The sequence below is a fragment of the Saccostrea echinata genome, unplaced genomic scaffold (assembly GCF_033153115.1).
Source record: "Saccostrea echinata isolate AGI-Se365-2 ecotype Australia unplaced genomic scaffold, CSIRO_AGI_Sech_v1 ptg000036l, whole genome shotgun sequence".
In the NCBI taxonomy this organism is placed as follows: Eukaryota; Metazoa; Mollusca; class Bivalvia; order Ostreida; family Ostreidae; genus Saccostrea; species Saccostrea echinata.
Genome location: NW_026889785.1, coordinates 5033378 through 5047916, shown reverse-complemented (window position 1 = coordinate 5047916; position 14539 = coordinate 5033378). Strand labels below are relative to the sequence as shown.

Genomic DNA, 14539 nt, shown 5'->3' with positions numbered 1-14539 from the left:
GCACTTCGTCTTCGATGTGACGAAACTTTCACACCTGCACAGGGTCGAATGATTTTGATTGACAGGACAAGCACGTGGACTTCGTGTGAACTTGAAGCAGGAAAATAAAAACGAGTAATACTGTCAAACAGATGGATATGATTTGTTCATTAAAAAAAAAAGTTACTTTCATTGTCTAATATATTTAGAAAAAATTTCAGAGTTATTGTTTGATATAGGTACAAACATTTAGTGAAGCCTGAAAGGAAGGGGGGGGGCTAAAACGGAATCTCCCTCCCTCCCTCTCTCTCTCTCTCTCTCTCTCTCTCTCTCTCTCTCTCTCATTTGTCTGTTTAATAAAAATTATAACAGCATATTACTTAAATATCAAGTTCTGAAAATTGAATTTATAACAAATAAAATGAATATGTATCTTTGTATTTTCTTGTCCGAGTATAATCACGGCCATCTACAGATACATGTAGAAGTCTGCTCAATAAATCATCATGAAAAATAGAAATGACACATAATATATTATTGTATTAAAAATTTAAAATACGAGCGTATAAATGCAAAACGTCCACTGACCTTTGTAATTAATTTTTTTCATTACTTTACATGAAATCGCCTTGACACGGAGATATATGAATGGATGTTACAATAGCTTTAATTCATTCTGTAAGTCAGAAGTTTTCTCTGATTTGTTATCAAATAAGAATAAACATTTTTATTTTCCAACTAAAAAAAATATCTTTTATATATCTTTTATACTTCAGCGTTCGGCAACAATTGCAATGTTTTAATGCGTTAAAAATCGTATGATTAAAAACTTAATATGCATGAATCGTCTTTCTTAGGACAATTTTGGAGAATTTATTTTATTTACTTATTTATTCATTCATTTATTGGTTTACTTATTTATTTTTATTTTTTTTTTGGCACCTGACATTATAATACAATAAAATAGTCAATGCAAGGAAAAGATCAGAGGCATTCCGAATATATCGTTCATCTTGCGTTCACCGTTCGTTCACCGTTCACTTTGCGTTCGCGTTTGCGCTCCGTTCGCGTTCTGCGTTCGCTCACCGTTCACCGTTCACACATCGTTCACCAAGTTGCGTTCAGCGTTCACACATCGTTCACTCACCGTTCGCTCTGCGTTCGTTCAGCGTTCGTTCACCGTTCGTTCAGCGTTCGCTCACCGTTCAAGTGGGAAAGTAGAACGTTTCAGGGACTGTATGACGTCATAATGGAAAATGACGTCAGGTCACTACAAACTTGAGGCGTTATGACGGGGAGAGTGTCATGAACTTTACACTTTATTTCAAACTGCATGTAAAATGCTAGATAGCTATTGCAAAATTCACGGGTCGTGAAAGGTTTTTTAAGTCTTATATGTCCGAATATTTTAAAAATACACCGCTTACCTACCCTTGATTGAAATTCATCATGTTCAAAATGCTTATGAAAAATATACTTTTGAAATGTACTCTGTTTTATACCCGTGGTTGGAGGTAGAATTTATTTTGTGTGTATAAAAGAGTCTGGCGCAGGTGATTAATGAGGATTAATCTAAGAATTTTTGTGGAAATCTGTAAGAAGAGGTTCTTCTCTAACTGAATCTTGCTTGGGAAAAATGTATGTTGGCTTTGTTTTAATATAGATTACGATATTGTGTGGAAAATACCCTCAAATTTGTAGGTTAGTTGAATTTCTCAGAAATATTTTGTACCCAAGTAATACTACGACTTTTCCCAAACACATTTCGGATACACAAGGATACGATGAGTTTATTTATATAACAAAATGTTAATAATTATTGTGTTAATCAGTTGCGCCGAAGCGATTTATATGAAACACTTCAAAAACTATAAATGACCGTCACGTGATCAAAAAAGTCATGTGATATCATAACAAATATGCTAATATATAGCCGAGGAAACCCTTCATATAAATTGGAAGTACTAAAGTTCTATACTTATAAATTAAAACCAAAACCGACCTCGCAATGACATATTATGTTTTGAGCGCATTTTAAAGCTTCGGGAAGCCTTAACATAGCTGCGCAATAAACTTGCTTGTTTTGAATTTTCTGCCATCTGACAAAAATTCAAAAAGAAATGAGTTAATTAGTCTGTAGAGACAACTATAAAGGGTGAGAAATAGGGAGTGAAAGGTAGTTGATTGGCCAATGCTGGAAAGTGGAGAAATTCTCCGTAACCTTGCATAGGAAGTCTTGTGCTGTAAATTGCACAAAATTTGCTTCATGTGATCTGTAACGTTATGGTCAAAGACTAAAATATAAAATCATTATGCTACAGTTCTGCAGCTTAGTAATAAGTGTAAGAGGTTTGATGGATATATCATGACTGGTTTCTCTATGACTGAGTTTTATACAATTACAATAAATAGTACAGTTGAAGGTCATTGAAAAGGTCAATGACTCAGGTAGATAATCCAAATATAAAAAACACTCTTCTGGAGCGGTTTTACTTCTGAAACGATAGGTAGGTAGTATTCATCTTAATCTTCATGATCATTGTTTACCTCCACCCTGAAATAAATTTCAGATGTATTAAAAAATTCTTGTTGATAGTGATGAAAAGCTAAACCATTTAAAATATGTATGTGTTTGGCATTTTAGAGAATTGAGAATAACTTCATGTACATGTATTAAAACACTTACAAGTCTGTGATTTGATTAGATGAAGTAATGGCCATCAGTGTTTTTCCAGGACAGAATTTCAGATTTGGAAAAATTCTTCGCATAAGGGTGTCACTTATGTTGAATATGTTGTTTCCTACCATGATGGACATATTGTCACTAAAAATAGAAAAAAGTGACTCTGATTAATGGGATTCTTTATGTTATTTCTAATCTATTGTTATGCACTAATCTTCTGGACTATTAAAAAGGTAAAAATACTCTTTGCATTACACATTAAAAATTGTGGTTATATAATGAAGATTCTTTTGTACAATGAACCTATCAAATGAATTTATGTTTAGAAAGATAAATTTTAATAGGTGAATAAGCAAGGAATTTCTATATCCATGAACATAAAATATGAAGTATTGAGGCATAAAGATACATAGCAGAAATTTACTTATCTTCTGCACAGAAGACTTAAACTGGTAATTTTTAAAAATATTTCTTAGTATAAATTGTAGATATATAAGAAATTTTGTATAAAATGTAAAATAAATAGCATATTTAACTGAAATGACAGAGATGAAATAAATGAAAGTATATAAACATACTCATCAAAACATGCTGCCTCTATCTCGCCTTGTAAACTATCAAAGTCTTCCTTCAACTGTTAAAATTTGTTATAAGAGATGGGAGAAATACTTTCATTGAATGTGAGGCCAAAAAAAAAATATGCCTGTTTCCGGTTACCCGACCTACCCTATTTTTTTTTTTCAGCCAAATTCCCGACCCTACATTTTTTTTCTGGAAAATTACAAGTTTTGCATGACCGTCTCTTTCTCTTACGTAATCGTAATCACTTGTTGACTGCAAGAAGTCTGTGTTCATTGCAGTTTCATATCATTATTATAATCATGAAAATATCCTATTCAAATTAATTATAGAGGAAAATGTAACGAATTGTCTCCTGTAAAGCCGTTTTCACTGCTAAGCAAGCCTGAAAATGTCAGTAAGAATCAACATGGGATTGTATTAAATTAGTGATGCAACATACATCTAGTATCTATTAAATGATGACCGATGATTTGAAATAAAGTATTAAGTTATTTTCATGCCATTTAAGACACATAAATGCTATACTGAAAAGAAATACAGATATCACAACATTGTCAAAGAGCTTACTGTTTATACATGTATCACGGACGTAAATAGATATGGGTCATACTACGGTAATATCAGTAAACAAACAAAAAATGTCATTAAATCATTATATTAATAACTTGACCGATATGGGTGTATTATGCAACAAAGTGATGTGATTTAATAACATATGCCTAGTAAGGGAAATATATATTATTCATTTGTTACCAATCAAAAATATTTAAGAAAACAATTACTTTTCAGAAGGAAAAAGTCTGCCCAACTTTTTTTGGGTAATAATTAAATCTAAAAAACGTTGAACCACAATTACGGTTTGCTGCATATTGATTTTTTCTTTAGGTAGTTTGAATGAAAATTTATTTACTAATTCAAATTCATATTGATTAATAATTTCTGATTTTTTTAATGTTTTAAAATGGGGGGAAGTAAAAGTAGTTAATCATAGCTGTATCAAGCCACCCTTTATTTTTAAAACTTCTCCCTAATTTGCATTAAAGGAGGGATGAAGAGTCCCTAAATTTTAGGCCTAGGTTAGACCTTGATTAAACCTAGCTATTTTTCATTCCTCATGTTCAAGTTCATAATGTTCAATAGATATTTAATCTTCAATCCTTACCATTGTTTAAAGAAAAAAAACAAAAAACAACCTACCTACCTACCCTATTTAAAAATTCAATGTAATAGGAAACACACACAATTTTTTTTTTTTGGCCTTAACTATGTTTTTTAAAATTTGTTTAGAAATAAAATATTTTTTTTTCAAATTTCTGTTGTTAAAAATTTGAAATAAGTAAAAAAAAATTTAGGAAAGGGATATGATAACTGAATAGTGAATAATTAATCAATAAACATAATTAATGTATCAGTGCAAGTTTAGTAATATTTTGATCAATTTAATACCTGAACTGCTGTTGATGGTGTTGAATTTAATGAGCAGCGCCCTGCATAATAATCTACTTTGACTGCTGTGACTGTAAGATGTGTTCCCTCTTCAAAAGGACTTAGAGACGTTTTGTTTCCCCAGAATTTGACTTCTATCTCTCCTGAGGCATCATTTAGAGTGACAATCTTTCTGCATGATTGCGTCGTTTCAATGAGTCTTGTTGACTGTATAGAGGAGGAAAACATTTGTGATAAATACTTATCCTCACATTGTAAAATAATGAAACACTTCCCAAATAAAACTTTGATCATATACTGTGTCCATCCTATCCTATTTCCAGTTCCCTGATTCGAACAAACTTAAGTTTTGACTTATAAGACATGGCTTTTATGTTCATACAATTTTCTTTCAATAAATTTCTATGTAAAGTTTTGTTGATAAGTAAAATTTTAATTTCCTTTTGTATGCTGCCCCATTTCAAGATTCATGATTAATTGAACAAATAGATATGTACACTTAATTGAGAAAATAAATATGTACACTATGTAATTAAGCTTTCGAATATGTTTTATCTTTCCTGGTGCAAGAGTACTTCAAAAGATACTTTAAATTTTCACCCATTCTTAATTATCTCCCTTGAGACAGGGTGTGGTCATTTATTTGATCAAACTTGAATGCACTTAATCTAAGAATGCCTCTTGGCAAGTTTGGTTAAAATTGAGGTTGTGGTGGTGGAGTTCAAATTGTGAACTAGCTGAATTTTTACCAGAACAAGAAGCCCATATATTGCTCCCCTGAGCACTGTGGCTAGGAAAGACAAACATAGGTAATCAGAGATTACAGAACTCACCTCAACGAATGTTGTCTTTAAGTAAGGCAAAGTCCCACACTAAACTAATAATCTAGTAGTGTGCATCCCTAGATGCAACATTTATGCAATTTTGGTCTGATATGGCTTGCTGCTTGGGAATTGACTTATCTAAAAACTTTAAACTAGTCACTCATCCAGAAAATGCTTTAACCTGGTCAATCATCCGGAAAATGTAGGTCATTGTGGCATCACCTTACCCCCGGGGGTCATGATTTGAACAAATCTGAATGTATACTATCCGAGGAAAGGTCCATATAAATATGACCTATTATTTTTTTTTTTTTTTTGAGAAGAAGATTTTTAAAGTTTTTTTCCCTATATATATATATATAAATTTTTACATAGGAATATATATATATATATATATATATATATATATATATATATATATATATATATATATATATATATATATATTCCTATGTAAAAATTTGATTGTCCAGTATGGCCAAAGTCTACCCCCGGGGAGTAATGATTTAAACAAATCTGAATATACATTACCTTAGGATGTTCCCATATAAATATGATCTATCATAGCTTTGTTGTTCTGGAGAATATTTTTAAAGATTTTTCCTTTATAAGATGCTATTTATTTTTCATGAATTCCTAATTATCTGCCCTTGAAAGAGGATGTGGCCCTTCATTTGGACTTGAATTCCCTTCACCCAAAGATACTTTGGAGCAAGTTTGTTTGAAATTGGTCTAGTGGTTGTTGAGATGAAGTTGAAAATGTTAAAAGTTTAATGTCAGATGGATGCTAGACAAAATGTGATCAGAAAAGCTCACTTGTGCCTTCTCCTCAGGTGAGCTAAAAATTGAAATATTTCTGCATGCTATATCTATATAAATTATGAATAAGAGTTACAAACATTCAGTCACTTTGTATTTGGTGTAAGCTGTTGATATTAGTACAGATTGCTTTTTTATGTTTCCTGTTTTGTTTTTTAAGTTTTGAGACTTTTGAAAATAAAACTGACTAATTTCATTATAATTTTACTTAATTAAATACCTTTTGCACAATTCCTTGTAGGGAAACCCTCTCATTTCTTTTTTTGGTTTTTATTGTTGCGATATCTAGAATGTCAGGGTTAACGAACTTATCAATTTCCTCTTGACTCACATCATCTGTTGTATCCATTATCTGTTTTATGATTTAATAGCAAAATAAATGAAAGATATTGATATGGAATATATAAAAATGAATGTACTCTTTTTTTGAGAATGTTGTAGTGTGTACATAATTAAACAAAAAACTATTTATTTATCAAGAAACAGCATTAACAAGAGAACTATGGGCCACATCGCTCATCTGAGCATGATGGCTAGGAAAAAGCACAAATCAAATCAGTATTGAAAAGTTAAAATGGGGGGGGGGGGAATTTTTAACTACCTGAGGATGCTTGCATATCAATATAACAAATGGCTTTGTTATTCTTGAGCAGCAGATTTTTAAAGATTTTTTGCTATATATTTTTTGGTAAAAATTTGATACTCCATTGTGGCTCCTCCCTACCCCCAGGAGTAATCATTTGAACAAACTTTTATCTACACTACCTGAAGATGCTTCCATATCAATATGACTAAATATGACTTTGCTGTTCTTGAGACAAATTTCTTTTCCTTTATATTCCTATGTAAAACTGTGATCTCCAATTGTGACCCCACCCTACCCCCAGGGGTCATGATTTGAACAAACTTGTCTCAACACTACCTGAGGATGCTAACATATAAATATTACAAATCATGGCTTTGCTTTTCTGGAGAAGAAGATTTTTAAAGATTTTTTTCTATATATTTCTATGTAAAACTTTGATCCCCCATTGTGACTCCACCCTACCCCCAGGGGGCCTGATTTGAACAAACTTGAATCTACACTATATAACAGAGGTTTCCTATAAGATTCAACTTTTTTGGGCCAATGGTTCTTGAGAAAAAGATTTTTAAAATATGTCACCAAATTTTCACTATTTCTGAATTATCTGCCCTTGAATGAGGGCATGGTCCTTCATTTGAACAAACTTGAATCCCTTTCACCCAAGGATGCTTTGTGGCAAGTTTGGTTGAAATTGGCCCAGTGGTTCTGAAGAAGAAGTTGGAAATGTGAAAAGTTTACAGACGGACGGACAGACAGAGAGCTAGACAGACGGACTACAGACAAAATTTGATCAGAAAAGCTCACTTGAGCTATCAGCTTAGGTGAGCTAAAAATGAAATATAACATTGAGGGAAATATCTAGTATATATTGTTGATAAAATAATGCATCATTTAATTGACATTGATATCTTTATATTAATGAATGGAGAATTACAATTTAACATCTCCATTCATTAATAAAGAAAATACATGACTGTCATTAAAATGATTATGTCATTAAAATGATTATATTTTTGTTTAAATTCTTTATTTTCTTACTGTAGAGGAATCAGAAAGAGATATCAGTCCATCTTCTTTTTGGCTAAACTTTCTTATTAATACTGACTTCTTTATGGAGCTTTGGAATTTGTGGATAAATTTTTCTGGAAGAAACAATTCATGAATTTGAGAGTAGTTTGTTGATTTCGCAAGCACTCCTGTAACACCATAGGTCTTCCCACTGGCATTTGTCCTGATGTCGGTGTTTTCCATTAGATAAATTTTCTGCATTGCTCCATTTACGCTCTGTAATGGAAACATATTATAGTAATCATGTTGTCTTGATTGTCTATAATTGGGGCTGTATTTTCCTATTTATTCCTTTGTAAATATTTGACCCTCCTTTGTGGCCCTTCCCTATATCAGGGAACAAACTTGAATCTACACTGCTTGAGGATGCTTCCATATCAATAAGACTAAACAAGGCTTTGCTGTTCTTGAGAATATCTTTAAAGATTTTTTCCTATATATTTCTATGTAAAACTTTGATACCCCATTGTGACCCCAGCCTACCCCCCCCCCCCTCACGGGGGGGGGGGGGGGGGTCATGACTTGAACAAACTTGAATCTAAACTACCTGAGGATGCTTCCATATCAATATGATGGCTTTGTTGTTCTTGAAAAGAAGATTTTTTATAAGTTTTTTGCCTCTATATTCCTATGTAAAACTTTTATCCCCCATTGTGACACCACCCTACCCCTGGGGGTAATGATTTGAAAAAAACATGAATCAACACTACCTGAGGATGCTTCCATATCATTATGATTAATCATGGCTTTATTGTTCTTGAGAAGAAGATTTTACAAGCTTTTTGCCTCTATATTCCTATGTAAAACTTTGATCCCCAATTGTGACACGAGCCTACCCCCGGGGGTCATGATTTGAAGAAAACATGAATCAACACTACCTGAGGATGCTTCCATATCATTATGATTAATCATGGTTTTGTTGTTCTTGAGAAGAAGATTCTACAAGTTTTTTGCCTACATATTCCTATGTAAAACTTTGATCCCCCATTGTGGTCCCACCCTACCCCCAGGGGTCATCATTTGAACAAACTTGAATCTACACTATGTAAAGATGCTTTCCTGAAAGTTTCAAATTTTTTGGTCCAGTGGTTGTTGAGAAGAAGATTTTTTAAAACATGCAGATTGTATTTTGATGAGCTACTAAATAGACTAGTATGTATATATAAAGCACTAAGTAATGAAAAGGACAACGGGTCATACAAAATGTAAATTTAAAATATAACAGTTAAGGACATACGCAATGTAGTTTGAACTTTATTGTCTTCTTCCCTGGAGTTGAAGAGTTCCAATACTTAAAGGAATTGTGTGCCACATTTGTATGTCTATATATGCTGTTGTACACTTCTTCTAAAACAAGTTTGGATAAACAAAACATCTAGAACATGTGTTTAGTAATTATTGTGTATTTTTCTTTGAATTATACAAGAATTTTCATCAATGGATATCTTTTCAAAACCCCTGGTAATGCATGCTGATTTTTTGTCGACGAACATCTGATGGCACTATAATCTTAAATTAAGAATATCTTGAAAAATTATCAGTAGGTAAGGTACGTTGCGTATGTCCTTAACTTTATTTCCCTAATGTTGATTATTGTACCGTGGATAGCTTAAATGGCACATTGTAAAAAAGAAGCATGTGTTGGTTGGTTAGAATAATCTAACTGTGTCCTTGGACAAGTTATACTACATTCTATTAATAGTTCCATGCAGGAAATTGGAGCAGATTCACTCCAGAATTCCAGATGTAATTAGTTTGAAAAAAGTTCAAAATTCATAACAAACCTTCTATGCTTGTAGATGTCCTATTATCCATATTATCCAAAAAACTATAACATGTAAAGACCACAATCAGTGATTTTTTGAGGGCCGATTTGGGCTGTTGGGGCCGAAATTCGGCGGCACTCCCAATTGAAAATATGCCTGTATTTTCTCAAAATGTAGTGGAAGTTTTCCCAAAGAAAAACTTACAAAATATTTGATCAAATTCAGTTTGTTTATTGCAGTGAAGTTCAAGCAGGTTTCGTTGTTCATCCATGTTGGATATTTCATCATAATTAGATAATTCATACCACTATTGTTCTTGATGCAAGTAATTAGATAATTCATACCAAGAATAATCTTGATTTATTATAACAATTGTTTGTTAAAGTAATACAAAGACAAAAACAAAGCTTTTTGACAATGCTTTTTAAGTGACTGGGTTTTCTGGGAGATTCCCAATTTAGCCTAATTGACGCTGAAATTCCCCAATTCTGAGGGCCCCAGCCCCCAGTCCCAAAGTACCGAAAAAAACACTGACAATTTAAATTCACTATTCACAATTTTTTTTTTTTAACTCGCAGCAAACTTAGTTGTCATTTTGACATTGGAACTCTTTAGAATTTTTCTTATACATGTATGAAAAATGCAGAGAAATGAGTTATCTCCCTTGTAAATGTTGCTACATTGACAACAACCAGGTGAAACAGGTTCTATGGGACCAGGGACTTATATACCAAGTATATAGGTACCTGGTGGGACAGAAAGATTGTTCTTCTTAACATATGGTAGTTATATCTCATGTGACTGATGAGTTAGTAAAACAAGAGGCTCAAGGGCCTTAACGGTCACCTGAGTATAATACAACAATTTAGAGGATCCATACAGTATAAAATGAACTGAAAGGTGAAGCTTTGTTGCTCAAAAGCAAGAAAAATGGGGTGATTAGGATCAACAAGATAATTAGTTTAGTATTTATTAACTATAAGTTCATAAATTAGGTTCTAATCTGTTCCCCATTTATTACTCTCACCATACAGTATATTAACAAACTATCAGTGCTTCTGTACTATTTTAATTTCTTGTTGAAATCTCTTATATTGGCCTCTCTTGGTCTTTGATGAACATTTAATATTAAAGACAAGTTATTTTTGTCTCATTTTTATTTATATATTAGTTACAAGTCTACTTGATCATTAAAACTATGAAAGTACTTTTTGTATTATACAATAAGAATTCTTGTATAATTCTCTTATTCTATTAACCTTTCAAGTACATTATTTACAGTGATTAATTATGAAAAGTAAATGGCAAAGGGGAATAACTTCTCTCAGTAGAATACAAATTAAGAGCCCTGGCCAAGACCAGAACACTTAACCAAATGGTCCAAATGTTTAAAAATCAGGTAAAAATAGCCTTCCTTATTAAAATTTTTACTCTTTTTGCCTCTGATATGCCCAGGTGCAGAAAAGATTTTTTAAAGAAATAATGCATTTTTACTACAGATGTACTATATTATCAGTAAAGTCCCCCCCCCCCTCCCCAACGAGAAACACCAGAGCCTCTCACCCTTGGACCAGAAGTTTGCTCATCATAAGTAATCACTTTGTTTATCTGCTAAACACTAAGGAGCAGACAGGATCATAATTTAATAGAATTAATGCATTTTCACTATATTATCAAAAGCCCCACCTTTACACCAGCATATCTGACCCAGGGGTCATGCAATTCACTACTCTGGAAGAAGGACTCTTGCTCATCATAACTATCTTCTTAGCTTCTTTGCTTTTTAACCAGAAGCAGAAAAGAATATTTTGAAAGAAATTTTGCTTTTCCACTATATAATCAATAGAGCCTCCCACCTTTTCACCAGAACCCTTAACCCTGGGGCCATGAAATTCACAATTTTGGAAGAGGCATCCTTGCGTATGATAACAATGTACTTAGTTTGTTTATATAATAATACCCAGAGGCAGAGAAGAAGATTTTCAAAGAAATAATTCACCTTCATTATAGGATCCATATAGCCCCACCCTAGCACCAGAAGCCCTGTCCCTGGCATGGGGCCATGAATTTCACAATTTTGGTTGATTCAGTCTTGTGTATCATAACTATGTATTTAATTTGTTTCAATAATACCCAGGAGTAGAGAAGAAGACATTCAAAGAAATAATGCACTTTTACTATATGATCTATATATCCCTGCCCTAGCACCAGAACCCCTGGCCCAATGCCAAGTAAATCTTTAAAAGATTTAAGAAAGTGAATGGGACACAATCATGTAAGAATCGTAACTTTTTAAAAATTCTGAAACTATAAGCATAATAATCATGTGAACAGTGAAGCATTGTGAAGTTTGGTTTCAGCCTCTATGTTGGCATCCACAGTCACATACATCATGATATTCTGTGAAGGTTCTGACCTAGATCTACATGAAAGCACAGATTCTATGACTCCATATATATCTCGTAGGTTTTTTTTTGAGTTGTGTTTCCAAAAATCCATGTCTCCATATTTGGAAAATGACACGGGTTTCTGACAAGGGTTTACAGAATGCGTGATTCCATATAAGGATACCTTCCTGGCATGGATTTTGTAAAACTGTCTGATGTGATCTAAATAATTCAACCAATAATGAATATCCCATGCCTTGTCTGTGTCTTGACCACATTTTTCCATGGCTTTCCACACATATTTTACATAGGAGCAGGAAATCAAACTACAGTCATGGTTTTCTAGAATCAGAATCCGTGCCTGTGTCGTATCTAAGCTACCCGTACTGTTTTGTATGGGTCAAGACTAATTGAAGATGTTTCCATATATTTAAATGACTAATTACAGCTGCTTTGAAATTTTTTTTTGTATTTTTGTATTCCACACTTTTTCAGGGGATCATAATATTAATAAGCTTGAATCTAGACTCAGATTACTTCCAGATCAACATGAGTTACAAATCATGGCCTTGTTACTTTTGAGGAAAATATTCTTCCTATACATGTATATTCTAATGTAAATTTTTTTTTCATCTCCTTAAAGTCATGATTTGAACAGAATGATATGACTGCATGATCATAAGGTTTCCTGTTCTTGAGAAGATTTTGAAAGATTTTCCTTACATCTTCCTATATGTACTTTTAATCCTATGTTGGCCCCCCAGTTACCTCGGGGGTTATCATTTAAACTGTAAACATGGCTTTGCTAATCATGAATTTTTTAAAAATATATTTTTTATATATTCCTGTGTACAATATTCATTTCCTGTTGTGGCCCTGTTCAATCTAATTAAAATCAAACTTCTTAGATCTGCATTTGATTGTGGCCCTGTCCTACACCCAGGGGTCATGATTATGAGAACAAACTTGAATGTACACCACATAATGAAGTTTTATTTCTTGCTGGCTGTGAATCTGCAGAAAAGCATCTTTTAAAAGAGGCCATTAAATAATGTAAATAATGTTACTAATACTTGTTGCAGAATATTTTGAATTATCTCCCCTTGAAAGAGGGTGTGACACATTAATGAACAAACTTGAATCATCTTGACTCAAGTATCTCAGAGGCAATTAAATTTATTGAAATTGGTCTGACCTGTTCTACAAAAGAACTTATGACTAAGACCAAAATTTAATTCTGCTCGTATCTTTCTAATTTACATGAAATTGGAAATGTTGTATATCTTCTTAAAAGGTATGTAGAAAGATATTTTTGCTAGCAATTTTAAACAGACTCATCAGTATTTCTAAATATGTACTAGAAATTAAATTTCTGATATTTTGTGAAACGGGCCACTGGAAAAAAAAGATGAAATTGTGAAAAGTTGACGGCGACGCCAACTACGACGACGACTGACAATGGACAAATTGTAAAGAGAAAAGCTGATTTGAGCCTTTCGTTCAGGTAAAATGAAAAATGTAGTTAAAGGCCTTTAGATAAATAGTTTTATAAAAACAAAACAGTTCAAAATTTAGAAGAAAAATCGATTTACAAATAATTGGGAAACTACCATATACTTGTTTGTAGTTAACATTATCATCTCCAGTTTATCAAATACAGATTTAGATCTACTTTTTTCTGTAATTGTCATTATATGACTTACCATTGTTCTTGATTTTTTTGTGACCGGTTCAGCCATTTACAGGATGTAGGTAGATGTATACCAGTTCTTTGTTTCTGAATGAATGTACGTCTGATCTTCTGATTATCGTCTGATTCTTCCAGTCCTTGTCATGTGACATTTAAGCGCGCGAAACGTTTACGGTTCTCGTCGTTTTGCACTAGTGACATAAACATTATTTATCAAAGTTTATGTGTGGGCAAAAATTTTATCTTCTTTGGTATGCATATAAAATTATTTAATGCAAATTTAACTTATCGCCCAAATTTTAAATAATGTATTCTATGTGGTCGTTTAATGACTTGAAAAAAAGTTGTACGTATTTCATAATGAACGAGTTAATTTGACACCGTATAGCAATCGCATCAACGAAAGAAGGCGAGAGTGTTTCCGTTTTTCCTAGATAGTGGTTTTTGTGTCGAATCAGCAGAAGGATTATTGCCAATAAAATTTTAAGCAAAATTTTATATTAAGAACAAAGAAACTATATTGGCACAAGAAGAAAAAAAAATGTCCAAAGTCAATTACTAGTATAGCTACTGATTTATATATTTAGTGTTGATAAAAGTATGCATCAACCCTTTGAATATCAAAAGAAAAAAAGGAAACTGACATGAAGAAAAATACGAAATGGTGATTGCACTTAGGGACATGCGAAATTTGCTACAAATTGAAATT

The 14539-nt window shown here is 32.6% G+C and overlaps 1 protein-coding gene across 1 annotated transcript; it reads right to left on the bottom strand.

Moving 5' to 3' along the window:
• Positions 1-2502: 2502 nt before the first annotated feature.
• Positions 2503-13879, bottom strand: LOC133200068 (uncharacterized). The gene is made up of 7 exons (XM_061335809.1): positions 13844-13879; positions 7958-8203; positions 6554-6685; positions 4691-4897; positions 3241-3296; positions 2666-2803; positions 2503-2533 (listed from the first exon to the last, which is right to left on the bottom strand). The coding sequence occupies exons 1-7, from the start codon at positions 13877-13879 to the stop codon at positions 2503-2505; spliced, it is 846 nt and encodes a 281-aa protein (XP_061191793.1).
• Positions 13880-14539: the final 660 nt, after the last annotated feature.

What these genes read in the sequence shown, in the direction of transcription:
- LOC133200068 (XM_061335809.1), bottom strand. Translation starts at nt 13,879, where the DNA reads ATGGCTGAACCGGTCACAAAAAAATCAAGAACAATG. An exon ending in CACCATCAACAGCAGTTCAG is followed by an intron (nt 3,297 to 4,690) that starts GTATTAAATTGA and finishes AAATTTTAACAG; the next exon opens with TTGAAGGAAGACTTTGATAG. An exon ending in TCTAATCAAATCACAGACTT is followed by an intron (nt 2,534 to 2,665) that starts GTAAGTGTTTTA and finishes AATTTATTTCAG; the next exon opens with GGTGGAGGTAAACAATGATC.